The 14,578-nt window shown below is 49.5% G+C and overlaps 5 protein-coding genes across 5 annotated transcripts; 3 read left to right on the plus strand and 2 right to left on the minus strand.

The window, feature by feature from the left end:
* Nucleotides 1-782: 782 nt before the first annotated feature.
* On the minus strand, nucleotides 783-3,083 carry VTN77DRAFT_8314 (uncharacterized protein; the record flags this gene model as incomplete). The annotated part of the gene is made up of 1 exon (XM_069424799.1): nucleotides 783-3,083. One exon carries the CDS (start codon nucleotides 3,081-3,083, stop codon nucleotides 783-785), a length of 2,301 nt encoding a protein of 766 aa, XP_069281076.1.
* An 883-nt stretch (nucleotides 3,084-3,966) lies between these two features.
* On the minus strand, nucleotides 3,967-5,293 carry VTN77DRAFT_8315 (uncharacterized protein; the record flags this gene model as incomplete). The annotated part of the gene is made up of 2 exons (XM_069424800.1): nucleotides 3,967-5,139; nucleotides 5,195-5,293. 2 exons carry the CDS (start codon nucleotides 5,291-5,293, stop codon nucleotides 3,967-3,969), a joined length of 1,272 nt encoding a protein of 423 aa, XP_069281077.1.
* Nucleotides 5,294-5,887: 594 nt separating this feature from the next.
* Nucleotides 5,888-9,375, plus strand: VTN77DRAFT_8316 (uncharacterized protein; the record flags this gene model as incomplete). The annotated part of the gene is made up of 4 exons (XM_069424801.1): nucleotides 5,888-6,283; nucleotides 6,336-6,707; nucleotides 6,770-8,580; nucleotides 8,637-9,375. 4 exons carry the CDS (start codon nucleotides 5,888-5,890, stop codon nucleotides 9,373-9,375), a joined length of 3,318 nt encoding a protein of 1,105 aa, XP_069281078.1.
* A 608-nt stretch (nucleotides 9,376-9,983) lies between these two features.
* Nucleotides 9,984-10,925, plus strand: VTN77DRAFT_8317 (uncharacterized protein; the record flags this gene model as incomplete). The annotated part of the gene is made up of 3 exons (XM_069424802.1): nucleotides 9,984-10,076; nucleotides 10,146-10,307; nucleotides 10,380-10,925. The coding sequence occupies 3 exons, from the start codon at nucleotides 9,984-9,986 to the stop codon at nucleotides 10,923-10,925; spliced, it is 801 nt and encodes a 266-aa protein (XP_069281079.1).
* A 1,162-nt stretch (nucleotides 10,926-12,087) lies between these two features.
* On the plus strand, nucleotides 12,088-13,691 carry VTN77DRAFT_8318 (uncharacterized protein; the record flags this gene model as incomplete). The annotated part of the gene is made up of 6 exons (XM_069424803.1): nucleotides 12,088-12,201; nucleotides 12,269-12,403; nucleotides 12,461-12,670; nucleotides 12,728-12,835; nucleotides 12,898-13,083; nucleotides 13,143-13,691. The coding sequence occupies 6 exons, from the start codon at nucleotides 12,088-12,090 to the stop codon at nucleotides 13,689-13,691; spliced, it is 1,302 nt and encodes a 433-aa protein (XP_069281080.1).
* Nucleotides 13,692-14,578: the final 887 nt, after the last annotated feature.

A 14,578-nucleotide genomic window follows, 5' to 3' on the forward strand; every position in this document is an offset into this window, starting at 1 on the left:
ACATCCTCGATGCGCCATCTCCGAAGAGGGCAGTATTCGCGTGTTGCCCAGGCCTCTGCACAGGGCTGCTTGGTTGAGTCGATCAGGTGCGTGCAGCTGCCGAGGTATAGTATGTGGCGGCACATGGTGTTGATTTTTGAGGGTGAGTGAGGGTGAGGGTGAGCGTGGCTGTTGGTGAGTTTTTGATGGATGGGTAGGTGTGAGAGAGTTGGACGGCAAGAGTAGGTAGAATAGGTGGGTGATTGATTGATCGAGATAGAAGATCATGCCGAGTGGTTCAAATCCCCTTTTGAGTAAACTCATCAGATAAAGGTCGGTTCTTCATTGTCTTCGCATTGTGTTAGCATGTGTGTTTTGGATGGAGATACCCGTTCAATGGGACATATAGAACGGTTGTAAGCCAATTGAAAGAACGGAAATAATGGAGTGTTCGTAGAGTATGCTTGCTTGAACTGAGAAAAAAAGAAACAGAAAAGGGAGATAAACCATAAACATAATGAGATGAATGAGATGGCTAGAGTAGAGTTCAAGAGACAAGTAATTGTACACGTGGCCGTCATGAATTCGTTGTGTTGCATCATGCACAAAGGAAGCACAACAATCATACTGTCTGTCATCAAATGTGGTATCAACATTGGAAAGTGGTTTATAATGCATGCAGTCATGTGATTTACAAATACATGGGAGATAGTCTATAACATCCGACCTCATAATCACCTCATCTCAGATACTGACTCAGATCCTGAAAGTGGACGAGACCTGGCTCGTCTAATCATCATATATCAGTTATTCTTCTCTGCCATCGACACCAGACTCTCCAGACACCGCCGGACATCCGCGCACCTCCATCTCTTCCTCGAGTCCGGTTCGAGCATGCCTTTGATGCACGTCGACAATGAATCGGCCACCGAGTGGCCATCTCCCAGCACCACGCCTCCACAGTCCACCTTCGCTTCGAAGTCAGCAGGAAGAATAGCACCAGCATGTCTCCCGCCTCCTCGCGTAAGATCGAACAACACCATCTGGCGCTCCATCTTAGTATTTAGCCTGTAGACGAGCTCAAACAGAATCATGCCCAACGCAAAGACATCGAGTTTCTCATCGATGATATAATAACTATCATCTGAATGGCGCCCCTGCGCATTCATGGAATTGCTGGCCTGCGGCATTGGCGGGCAGTAGAATTCCGTCCCGACATGTCGAGTCTTCCTCGGACTGTCTTGGACGACGATTGTGCCGTTTACGTTGGACTCGACACAATGCTCTCTTGAGATGTCTGCCACCAGGCCGAAGTCGCCTATTCGAGGAAGATAAGCACATCTAGTGCTTCCGTTCTCAGGTTTGCATTTCGGGCACAAGTCGCGTCCGTCGTCTTGAACGGATAGGAAAATGTTGGCGGGTTTTAGATCACGATGGACGATGCCTTTTGAGTGCAGATATTCGACACCAGAGAGAATTCCAAGAAGAAGTTTCAAGGACGGCAACAGGTGAAAACAATGCCGCGGTGAAGGTGCGCGATCGACTTTATTCCGGTGGCTGGTTTGGGGATTTAAGTAGGTGCTTAGGGTGAGAGGATGTAATGACATTTGAATATGCAAAATAATGGCAGGAGCGTGCGAGCCGCCGCGAAACTTGAGCTGCATTCTGGATGGGTCTTCGCTTAATCCATCCGTGAAGATGTCGCCCTCGGTTTCATCCCAAGTCGATGTCAGAGTCAGACCACGGGAGGGAATGCTGAAATTTCGAGGGATAGATTCGACATCATCGTCGTCGTCTCCGTTACTACGGTTTGAACTCCTCTTAGATCGATTCGACCGATTCGACCGATTCGACGCGTTTGTAAGGCGGCTGCTGCGAGATGCCCGATGTTGGGTGGATGCAGATCTGGAGTCATCCTCAAACGACACGGTATCCTCGGACTTTTCAAACACGATCCCAAAGCTTTGTTCGTCATCTGCATCGTCCCCATGTAGCATCTCAACCTGAGATTGTACCGGATGCCTCTCGTCCATTGGCTGTTCGTCCAAAAACGTATGTGCTTGTTCCACCCAGGCACTGTAATAACGTACAACGTTGGCATGTTCCAGACGCGCCAGAGTTCGGATTTCCTTCATAATATGTTCAATGTGGTGGATCCCTCCCTGCTGCAACATCTCAAGCCTCCTTTTGCTCAAGGGGATTTTCTTCACCGCGTAGTTCTGCCCGTCCACATGATTCCTCACTTCGTATACTTGTCCGAAAGAACCTCGTCCCAGCACCTTGATCTCGGAGAATTCCATCGCATACCTCGATGAGTGGTCAATAAGCGGGGATGGAAGTGGCAGAGGCGCTGGACGGTCTGACGAGGTGGCTAGCCGGAGCTGTAGCAGGTTCATCAGATTGACACGGCGTTCCAGACGCCCTCTATAATTCCCGTTGCCTGGTATGCGCTTTTGTAAGTCCCAACCCCCTTTATTCTGTGCCTCCGGGCCCTTGGATTCTAGATAATTGCCTGCTGCGACAACCTCCTTGTGTGCAGCATCCTTTATGGCACCTCGAGATGATGGTTGTCCGGTGGATGCACCCAGGTTGATCCCGTCGAGGGCCGTGATGCCTAGCATGTCGAGACTGTCGCGATAATACTGCCTTGTTGGTCCCCACTCGTCGCTGTCGACACCACCAGCCATAATTCCATGGGACGACAGAAACTGAGACTTGTATGCGAACATCTTCCTGCCAAGATATTTCGCTTCTGGCGAATCGCGTGTGAATCGTCCATGTGACCCTGGCTGCGCATTCAGGATATCTGCTGCGCGGCTGAAGCAGTAGAACTCGAGCAAGGCGGACGTCATGACGGTTGCGTGTCCATCGGCATCAAGGTCGAGAGCCTCTCCCAGATCTTGTGTGCTCCCAGGCTGGGCATTTCCAGTGGGAGCTTCCTGATCGTCCACCGACTGGTCAAGGTCATCGAACCATTCTTTATGCTCGATGTCGTACGCTCCATAATCGCTGTGTTGGTCGGAGGCATCCACTTCCACATTGTCACTCTCGTCTGAGCTTGATTCAGGATCTGAGGATGAGATCTCTGCAGCAGATCGGAACATTGACATATTGGCGAGTTATTGTCCCGGCAATCTGTGAGGCGGTCGATTCTCGCAAGTTGCGTACATCACCACCCTTAGTATAGGCAGCACTCTGCATTTGCTTACGACCGGTGTCGCGACAAGAGAGAATGAGAAGCGTAGGCACGTATCAAGGGGCAGCTTCTTTTGCAATTCCTGAGTTTGGCCATCAGGGCTGCTAGCTCAATTCGCACCAACCTGCCTGCTCCTGATTGCATGCGAGGCAGAAGACTCTGTACTGCCTCCACTTCACATCACACAATCAGAAGGCAGATCAACCAGATCAATCTGCTGCAGTGTCCCGCTCGCGTGAAATTGGTACCCAAACAAAACATAGTTCAATTTGGCGAACGGACCTGGTGCAGCCGGGCTTCCATCAGGTTCTACGTACTGCGAATTGTTGTCGAAAGGGCGTATGCAGGCAGTGTCAGGTCTCAATTGAACATGTGTCCTTATTTATTCACCAAGGCAGCAACCAGAGGAAAGAACAGATGGCCTTCCGACGTGACAACACATCGGATGTCCTGTTCTGACCCTTCAGCTGCCTTGTTCTGCCCGAAGCAACGAGTGATAAGTCAGTGTGTGGGGTAGATGAATCAGCGGGTGAAAATTAAGCTGTAACTATACGGAGTACAGCAAATACTTGGCCTCAGGCAGCAACTAGGCTCCACACTGCAATGTGGCAGTCTATAGACAAGACCTCGCGACCAGCATACCTGTTGATCTATTTTTACCTGTCTATTTATTTTTCTCAAAAGATATACGTAGAATACATGCCTTATAAACATCACCGCTATGCAGTCCGCAGCAGTCGACTCAAGGATGAGAGTCAGATATGACATCTTTTAATATGACCAGTGGTAATTTACATCGGATGGAATAAGCCAATCGCTTCTATGGGCCATCGAATAAACTCTCTCCACGACGAGTCCAGTAGACTATAGATTGAATGGAGTAACTGGTGAGTCCAGCCTTTCAGCCACCACCGATTGTCGAGCGTATGCAAGAGGATACAGTAATGTGCCAAAACGACAATGGCCATCGGTCTCCGATCTCTTAAGAGGGAGATATACAACGGCTTCAGTACCACAGGCCACCTGAAAACCGTCACGGAGTCGAGGCCGGAATAGATCTTCTCGAACGAGACGGATAACTCAGAGATGGCATGCTCGCATGCAGCCTGCTCCTCAACAGAGAAGCCTGTTCTCTCCAAGTCCGCATTGAGTTTGAATATCGAAGCGATTTTATCGCACACTTCCTGAGGAAGACAACCGGGTTTAGTCGACCACCCGAAGGCTAGGAGGCTCGAAACCCAGCTTCCCTTGATCCATTCCCGGGCAGTCTCAAGAATGCCGTGGATTCCGCGGCATAAATTGAAGATCTGAACCATCTCATCAATTGGAGGTAAGGATTGCACCCCAGTCGACTGAGCGAATGCAAATGCTAGAACAGTAGCAATGCTGGAGAACGCGAACATAGCTTGACAATTCGAGGGATTGATATTATTCAGTTCTTTGCGGAACAACGCCAGTGCGAGTGACTGATGGCTCGTAGCGAGCTCCACATAGTCTTTGCATCGATCGCTACCTCTATTCAACTGGATTAGATGGAGAGCCGACAGAGCCAGGATGCCGTGCATGAGGAAGGGGTGGGTGACTGCTATCTTCGGCACCACCGTCTGAAAAGGGGCGGCGAAGTTCTCCGACTCGGAAATAGTCTTGTAGCTGACGGTTGAGTAGTGATGCATCAACTCCAAGTCATGCAGATGGAGATCAGATGCAAGACGTCCATCGCGCTGATACGCCGACGGATCAAGAATATAAAGTGGATCCGATTCAGGTGAAAGAGACACCGAAGATGGTGTACGACTGGAGAGCTCACTTTCAGAGTTATTTGTTGGTCTGACGTGAGGATCAGAGGGCCCCAGCTCAGTCGCGGCGATTTGGGCTAGCAATCTGCTTTTGACAGGAGACACCGAGTAGATGCAGTCTATGTTGTGTCTGAGGCAGTTGTTGCAGCTGGGAGCTTTCTCATCGCACTTCAAAGGACGTCAAAAAGGAGCTAAAAAGAAACAATGCATCAGAACCACACACCTTGATTCTCCTTTTCTTGCACTGGATGCATCCCAGCCTGCTCTTCGTGTGTGTCCGTCGGGACCTCGTTGCCCCCGTCTCGCGCTTGAATGTCGCCATTGAATACGTCCTCTACGGGCGCATCAGAGCAAATTCTTGTGAAAAGCATCGTAAGGTGGCAGTCCAGTTCGAATCAGGGGCCTACGGCCGCCATCCCATTTTGTAGTTGCCTCGGACTGATTCTGCCAATCGTATCTCGGTACGTATTTACAAAGAATTGCGCAGAACAATAAAGAAGACAAGTCCAGCACTTGTATATGTACAAGTTGAAGATCTCTATATAAGGAACACGGAGATGGAGGCACGGAACGGAGGCAATGAAATGATCCTTGCTCCGGATTGATCGCGATGCCTCCGCAATCCGGGGGTTGTGGTTGGTGGATGTTGGCGATGACATCGCAGACTGCCTGGGAAACAATGATTGGTCGATAAGCCTGCTGATTAATCTGTGTCACGTGATTGATCACGCGTAAAGTGTCGTCACGTCCAGGCGCGACGAGACACGCTCCAACTAGCAAACTAGGAAATGGCGCGACTACCTACCTAAGTAGAGATCTCATCTACGACAACATCTCTACTTGGGTCAGGCTGCGCCCTACGGTCGTTTTCAGGATTTCTCATCACCCCATCCTGGGGCTTCGATGAACCGCCACAATGTCGGAAACCTTCGTGAAGCCCCAGAAGCGCATCCTGACGGATGCCACCATGACCTCCGGAAATGTGCTGCCGAATAACACGCCCAAGAAAAGAAAGCTTGATCCAGATGAACCGGCTGTCAACCTGCGTATACCTCCACGGAGCGGCGGAGCCAAGGCCTTCGGCTCTAGTCAGCCGCAACAGAAAAGTCAGTTTGAAGAGGTCCTGGAGAAATTGACCCAGGACATAAGCGGGTTGAAAGAGAAGAATTCCGAGAAGGATCAGCAATGGGAACGGCCGCCGCTGGAAGATTTTAACGAGACGAGAGATAATATCTGCTTTCAACAGATCGATGCTGAGGAGGGAACCCTTCAAGGCGGCAAAACCACTGTCAGGCTTTTTGGCGTCACAGAGGTATGTGCTGTTAGTTTTTATCGTTCGGTGTCTCTGCTAACAGTGCTTCAAGAAAGGACATTCGGTCCTCCTTCATGTCACAGGGTTTCAGCATTATCTATATATTGCCGCCCCCGTGAACTTCACCAAAGATGACTGCGAGCCCTTCCGGGTATTTCTGGAGAGCAAGTTGGCCCAATTTCAGCCAGTAATCCAATCTGTCCAGATAGTCATGAGAGAAAACCTGTACGGATTCCAGGGGAACCAAAAGAGCTATTATCTCAAGATTACCGTGACAGAGCCCAAACATATCAGCAAAGTACGGGCTACATTCGAGAAGAACATCCAAAGTATCAATTACAAGGGCATGTGGAAGTCCACTTACGAGGGTATTGATACCTTTGATAACATCCAATATGTCTTGAGATTCATGATCGATACCGGGGTAAGTTTGTCTCTTTATTTCACGTGCCTCGGCAAAACAGGGATGTTGACGTGCTCTCCTAGATTTCCGGAATGTCTTGGGTAGAAGCTGAAGCGGGCAAATATCGTCTTCTCCCTGTGAAGGAAAGGCAATCCAACTGCCAGATCGAAGCGTCCATCGATTATCGTGATCTTATCGCCCATCCACACGATGGAGAGTGGGCAAAGATGGCACCGCTTCGAATTTTGTCTTTCGATATTGAGTGTGCGGGCCGCAAAGGTATCTTTCCAGAGCCCAACCACGACCCTGTTATCCAGATCGGGAACGTTGTTACTCGCTATGGAGAATCCCAACCGTTCATCCGGAACGTCTTTGTCTTGGACGGATGCAGTTTGATTGTCAACACCCAAATCCTCGAGTTCAGCGATGAAGGGAAAATGCTTATGGCGTGGAGAGATTTTCTTGAAAAGGTCGACCCTGATGTTATCATCGGCTATAACATAGCCAATTTCGACTTTCCATACCTGCTCGACCGAGCGAAACACCTAAAATGCACGGGTTTCCCGTATTGGTCGAGACTGAAGAACGTTCAGTCAGTGGCCAAGGATACAAGCTTCTCCAGTAAGCAAATGGGAAATCGCGACACCAAGGCAACCAACACCAATGGTAGGATTCAGCTCGATCTTCTTCAACTGGTCCAGCGAGATTATCATCTGCGAAGCTACACCCTGAATTCTGTATGTGCCGAATTCTTAGGTGAGCAGAAGGAAGACGTTCACCACACCATGATCACGGAGTTGTACAACGGTACTCCTGACTCAAGGAGGCGGTTGGCTATATATTGTCTTAAAGACGCATATCTCCCGCAAAGACTGATGGACAAGTTGATGTGTCTGGTCAATTACACTGAGATGGCGAGAGTCACGGGTGTGCCCTTCAACTACCTTCTGGCTCGTGGCCAACAAGTCAAGTTTATTAGTCAACTCTTCCGCAAAGCTCGTGAGCAGCAACTGGTCATACCGAATATGAACAAACAGGACGAGCAAGAGTACGAAGGTGCCACAGTCATCGAACCCATCCGGGGCTACTATGATGTGCCGATCGCCACTCTCGACTTTGCGTCTCTGTATCCATCCATTATCCAAGCCCATAACCTTTGCTACACGACTTTGCTGAACAAGACTGCGGTTGAAAAGTTTGGTTTCAAAAAGGATGAAGACTATATCGTCACGCCCAACGGTGACATGTTCTGCACTCCTAAGATTCGAAAGGGCCTGTTATCACAGATTCTTGAAGAGCTTCTGAGCGCCCGAAAGCGCGCCAAGAAAGAACTGGCCAGTGAAACTGATCCATTCAAGAAGGCCGTCTTGAATGGACGGCAGCTTGCGCTCAAGGTCAGCGCGAACAGTGTGTATGGTATTACGGGCGCAACGGTTGGAAAACTTCCTTGCTTGGCTATCGCAAGTAGCACCACCAGTTATGGTCGTCAGATGATCGAGAAGACTAAAGCTGAGGTTGAGGCGAGATATACCATTGCGAATGGTTATTCTCACGATGCTCAGGTCATATATGGTGATACCGACTCGGTCATGGTCAAGTTTGGGGTCAAAACGCTCGAAGAAGCGATGAAACTTGGACAAGAGGCCGCTGACTACGTCTCGTCGAAGTTTCCCAAGCCTATAAAGCTGGAATTCGAGAAGGTGTACTTTCCGTACCTGCTCATCAACAAGAAGCGGTACGCAGGACTTTACTGGACGAACACCAAGAAACACGACAAGATGGACAGCAAGGGCATTGAGACTGTTCGACGAGACAACTGCCGGCTCGTTCAGACCGTTATCGAGACGGTCTTGCACAAAATCCTGATCGATAGAGATATCGATGGTGCACAGGAGTAAGAAGCCCTTGTCGGTTGGTTCAATCATGCACATAGCTAACTGCTCTTCGCAGGTATGTCAAAGAGACGATCTCGGATCTTCTGCAAAACAAGATCGATATGTCGAAGCTGGTGATCACAAAGGCACTCTCCAAGGCAGACTACACAGCCAAGCAAGCCCACGTCGAACTTGCTGAGCGCATGCGAAAGCGTGATGCGGGTTCGGCTCCGACCTTGGGTGACCGTGTGGCGTATGTCATTGTCAAAGGTGCTGGAGGTTCGAAAAATTACGAAAGGTCCGAAGATCCCATCTATGTCTTGGAAAACAATATCCCCATCGACACAAAGTACTACCTTGACAACCAGCTCGCAGGCCCGCTTGGCCGTATCTTCGAGCCGATCCTGGGCGAGAAGAAGGCAGCTCAGCTACTCACCGGAGAGCACACGCGGTCTATCTCTGTTGCTGCGCCCAGCCTCGGTGGATTGATGAAGTTTGCCAAGAAAACACAGACCTGCATGGGCTGCAAAAAGCCTCTGGTGGGTAAGGATGAGAGGGCCGGGGCTGTCTGTGAGGCCTGTCGCCCACGCATGGGCGAGCTGTACACCAAGACCGTGAAGAAGGTCTCTGAGCTTGAGGTCCGTTTTGGGCGGCTATGGACGCAGTGCCAGCGCTGTCAAGGCAGTCTGCACTGTGAAGTGATCTGTTCAGCCAGAGACTGCCCAATCTTCTACATGCGGATGAAAGCGAAAAAAGACGTTGAAGATGCCGAGAAAGAGCTGATGCGGTTTGATTACGATCCTGGTGCATGGTGATTGGATGGACGACTCAGGTCTCACTTCGTTTATTTAGAGTATGTTCAGATGTAGGGCGTTTGATGGACGGCGGGACTTGTTATGACTAATTCTTGGGTTTGTTTTGGGCCTGGCTGTGCCTTGGTCTATGTGGATTAGAGATACTTGTATAATCATGTGCTATCAACCAGATATCTTGAATTGAAGGCATACATTTGGCAGGGCCGGAGTGCTTTAGCTGAAAGCGCCATGCTGTAGTAAGATGTGCTGTGATTGCGATAATGTCATTTGAGAAGTTGGAAAGTTCTTAATTTTCGGACGAAAACTAGGGACTCTGTTGGGTAGATATAAAACAATTGGAACTATCCCATTCTCTTGTGAAGCCTAAGATTGACGTTTACTACGACTGGGTGGACCAATGGCAACTTCCTGGGCGCACTAATCGGCGGGCGGGGAGCTGTGACGAGCTTCAATCTTGGCGCGGAGCAAGCTTCACCAACAAACGAAGTACAGTTATCGGAGCTGTCCTGGTTCTAGCAAGACGCATACAGCTTACCAACATCTTTTTTTTCTATTTTCATTCTAGGATCAAGAATATTTTCTTTCGAAATTTATGGACCGCAGGAGCTATGGTGCCAATGACGAATAATACCTACAAGGAAGCTACTGTGGAAGACGTGCAAGATGAAGCAGAGGTCGCAAACACGGATTCCTGGTCTGAGGTAGATTACCTGTGCCGACGATTCTTCTGTTTTTTCTAGAAGTCAATCGCTGATACGTCCCATGCGCAGATGTTGTCACAGCATGAATCCAGCCTTTCGTCGCACCTGGATCTCGTCAATACGCTGAAGGACCGTGTCGGACAGGATGACGATGCGTCGCAAACGATATCTTCGATTATAGACAGCGCAAAGAGGTTGATTGAACAGTTTGCTGTAATAAAGAAGCAATTTGTATCCGACGGCTTTCCCTTCCTAGGCACCATAACGTCTGTGAATCTGACTTGCTAATTCTTGAATCCACAGATCGCTCTAAGCGGTAACCAGAGCATTCAACCGGATGGCGGCGAGAAAGATGTACGCGAGCAACCTAGACGGAAAATAAAGGCTATGAAATCACGAAAAGGTCCAATTCGAAGCGCGGGCAAAGAATCCGCGACAGGCGAGTCGGAGCCCTTGAACGCGCAAAATGGCAACGGAAGACCGTCGCCCTCCACTACAAGCTCAGGAGAGACTCCAGGTTCCCTACCACAGAAGCTATGGCCGGGTCAGAAACGAACTTGGACGGAAGAGGATTCGGAGGCGCCGGAAACCGCCAATCCTTTGCAGAAGCGCCAGAGGACTAGACGTTCAATCCCTGGTGCCGATGATGATGTTAAGGACGTCATCCCCGTAGCAATGCAAACCGAGGATATATCAGACGAGGTAGAACGACGCTTAAAGCTCAAGGAGGAGCGGCGCAGGAAATGGAACAGCCGGCCGGAGAAAAAGAGGAAACGAGACAGCATGGAAGGGTCACAAACGTCCAAGAAACAACGGACTGTGTCTGAAGATGGTGATAGCAAGTCGTGACCGAGTTTAAGGAGATAATCAGACTGGGAAAAAAAAAAGATGGCTGCACCGGCGCATACCATCTCGAGCGCATCTGCTGGCTATTGGCAGGCAGACGAGACGACGAGCTCAGGCTTCCACATCAACTGACTGAAGCGAACGCCTTGAAGGTAAAGGAGGGAAGGAAGGTTTCCAATGACTTCAGGCATCGGCTTCCGCCTCTTCAGAGCTGTGAGATTCTGGGCTCTTCACGTGAATCACGAACTGGATTTCAGGACGATATCCCGATTCTTTTTTGCAGTCCATACTATTCTTCCAGCAGAACCGCGGGTCCCTCTTTCCAGTGACTCAATTCGAGTTCTGTGCAGGCGTGGGATTCTGTCTTTTCAAGATATTTGATATTTTATATTCACAGTTGTCAGGGAAGAGGGCCGCCTACCTCACCTGTGCCGACTTATTCCGCAGTCCACTACCTGGAATATCATACGTCAATTGACTGCTCATATCAATAGTATGATATTCTTTCCTGACTCCTAGGCATTCACTCAGTTTCGCGGGGCCCCAGCTGGGGACAACCCGGGGGAAGCTGGTTCCACGGGTTGATCTAGGCAGTGACGAGAGCAGTTCTATTTTTCGATGGAATATGACTCTTCTACCTATTGTCCCTGGTTGATTTTCTGGTTCTGTAAAGGTAGCCATAAATAGCCCCGTCGTTCTCGCCACTGCGTTCTTTTCTTCTTTTCTACAACTATCATCATCTCATGAAAGCCACTCCATGAAGACCACTTTTATATCTACTTCTGCTGCTTGCACAGGATCGCGTCGAATAACACTCCAGAGACCTCCACTTCAAAAGCTTCATGATAAATCACGTTCAAAGAACCTTCCTCAAAAAAAGGGACAAACCCTGAATCCTCCAAAAAGGTGCATCTTCCAAAAATCTCCCTCATACAAAGCCTCAATCGTCCAAAAAGGACTTCAAAAGAAGCACTCTTCCACTGGGGCAGAAACTCTCGAGTAAAAACAGATCGACCTCAAGCTCCACCTCAAAACAAAACCTCTAGCCTCTAGAAACTTTTGAAGCTACCCTCAACCTACCCCCGGAAGCCAAAGCTCGGGGGGAAACATCAAAAACATCGCCCCGGATTCGATTTTCATTTAGGTGAGCAAAAGCGTCAAAACCATGGCGCTCAAAGTCATTGATCTCACCCTCGAGCTGCATATATATCTGTCGAGAGGCTTGAGATATCAGCGGTCGACCGGGAAGAACTATTGGCGGTCACGCAATGTACCGGCGGTATGTTCTCGCATTCTCTTCATCATCCAGCCAGTCATTTATGAGTTCATTCTAACGTCTTGACTAGCCTTGTCGAACGAATCCCAGGCGAGTCAAAGCAACTGCCAACATCAAGCCCACTCGCCCTACCATCCACAAAAAGGGACGTTCACAAATTCGGAGTGGTCGCCGGGAAAAAAGGCAATGTAAGGGGCTTCGTGAAGTAAGTACAGTCGAGGTATCCGGTGTTGAATATACAACATGCTAACGGTTCTATCAGCCCTTCCCCGTCCTGGTAAACGCAACTCGCATCGCCCAAGATGCGACCAAGGACGGTGATATCGTTATGGAAGATGCATCCCTGGCGGATGCCGCAGACATAGTGGGAATCCATCAGAGCTCTTGTCAAGCTCTCATCTTCTCCCACGAGTCATATCCTTGGGAGAACCGCCAGTGGGCCGACTTCCTAGGAGCACCCATGGTGATAGCAGTATGTCTAGCGTATAATATTTTCATATTTTCATCTACTATTCTAACCACAGATCAGACTGCACATGTGCAATCTTTCCCTTCAGACCAGCCTGTGGAGGATCACCATGGGTGCGTTGAACCAGTGGTCATCGACCATGAGCCTATGGTCATTGACCAGGTGACGGTAAGTCCTCGCAGTACTTTTGTGTCTACCTGTCTATTCTTCGATGCTGACGTGTTTATCAGCCTGCCGTGCATGCAAAATCGGATGCATTCCCTGCGTATGCTTTTCCCGCGTATCCTGCAGAGAAGCCGCTGTATGCTCCAGAGACGGCATTTGTGGCGTTCACAGCACAGACGGTCATACCCTTGTATTTCTCACCAAGGGACGACCGTCTGGAGGAACTCGTCCGTCTGATGGCGGCCCTACAGGTAAGAAGCCAATCCGTTACCTTCCCACTATCGATCTAGTGCTGACCTTCATTGTATAGATCTCTTCCCCATCAGACAACGTTACTGAACCGCAATTCATCCACCTGCGGCGACGGCTTCCATGGTACAAGACCTCCCTTACTCAGTGGCAAGTGCGAGACATCGAAAACGCACTTGCCAGGATCTCGGCCAAACGAGATGAGTACAAGCGACGGCAACGCAAGAAGCGACACAGCGAAGTCGTCGCCATCCAGTACCTGGAAGCTGTCAACGATCCGACGGTGGATGAAGACGAGATTCTCGACCAGGCGGAAGGTGTTTGTCACACTTTCCACCTCCGACCGGCTGGGATGCCGAGAGTCGAACAATGGCCGGCTGCTGTCGACCGGACCAGCAACATCACACCGACACGCATCCCAGTGGATGCGAAGTGTCCACACCGTCCGCGGGTACCGCAGCATCTCGTAGCTGCCAAGGTACCCCTTCACAATAAATACAAGCCCGAAACGCCACTGCTGAAGACTGTCATGTGGAAGAATCTGAGGAATTCGCTCGCCGACGGGCTTAGAGAACTTAGAGATCGACGAGCTGCAGCTGATGAAGGCTGAGTGAGGGACCTCATCCCATGACAGAAAATCACCACCATCACCATCAGCAGCCCTGGCAACCACATCAACCGTTCGGGTGCGTATACACCAGAGAGGCTCATTGGAGCTGTCCAATTCTGAAGCGGGCTGGGATAGGATTGACATGCACGTGTTGCATATCGTCCATACCCCATGGAATATACAGAACTGGCATGTACTCGTGTTGCATGCCAGTGATACATATAAGGATATACGGGGATTGACATGCGCTCGTGATCGCATTGTCGGGGATATTTTTCAAAAGGGGCTGGAACTTGACATGTACTCGTGATTGCATGTCGGGATATAAAGAATATACGGGATTTTAGCATGCACTCGTGTTGCATGGGAATATACGGACTGGCATGTACCCGTGTTGCATGCCAGGGATATAAAGAATATACGGGGCTGACACGCAACCAACAACATACTCGTGTTGCATGTCCGGGGGTACGCATATATACACCCCAAAGACTATATATATTTGCAGATGGATTGCCTAAGACCCTATAGGCACCACCATCATATACACCATGTATCTAGGTAGATCATATACCCACCCAACCAAGGTCTCCTAGGGTTTTTCCCCTTCTGCATGCAGATCAATCACTGCAAAAGGGTTTTCCCCTAGGACTTATATCCATCCATTATACTCTATACATCCTTACATACATATACTGGAGACGTCCAGATATTGGATTCATGGGATGGGATATAAGGTAGAATTACGGCTTTGGAATAGACAAACAGACACGAACAAACAATTGAATAAATAGTTTGTCGATGTTGATTTCTGTGCATGGTTTCCATCTTCCAATCGTAGTAGACATGTAGACGTTAAAAATCGAAGTAAATATCTTCCCCCCCCC

The sequence above is a fragment of the Rasamsonia byssochlamydoides genome (assembly GCF_041956645.1).
Source record: "Rasamsonia byssochlamydoides strain NRRL 3658 unplaced genomic scaffold VTN77scaffold_7, whole genome shotgun sequence".
NCBI classification, from domain to species: domain Eukaryota; kingdom Fungi; phylum Ascomycota; class Eurotiomycetes; order Eurotiales; family Trichocomaceae; genus Rasamsonia; species Rasamsonia byssochlamydoides.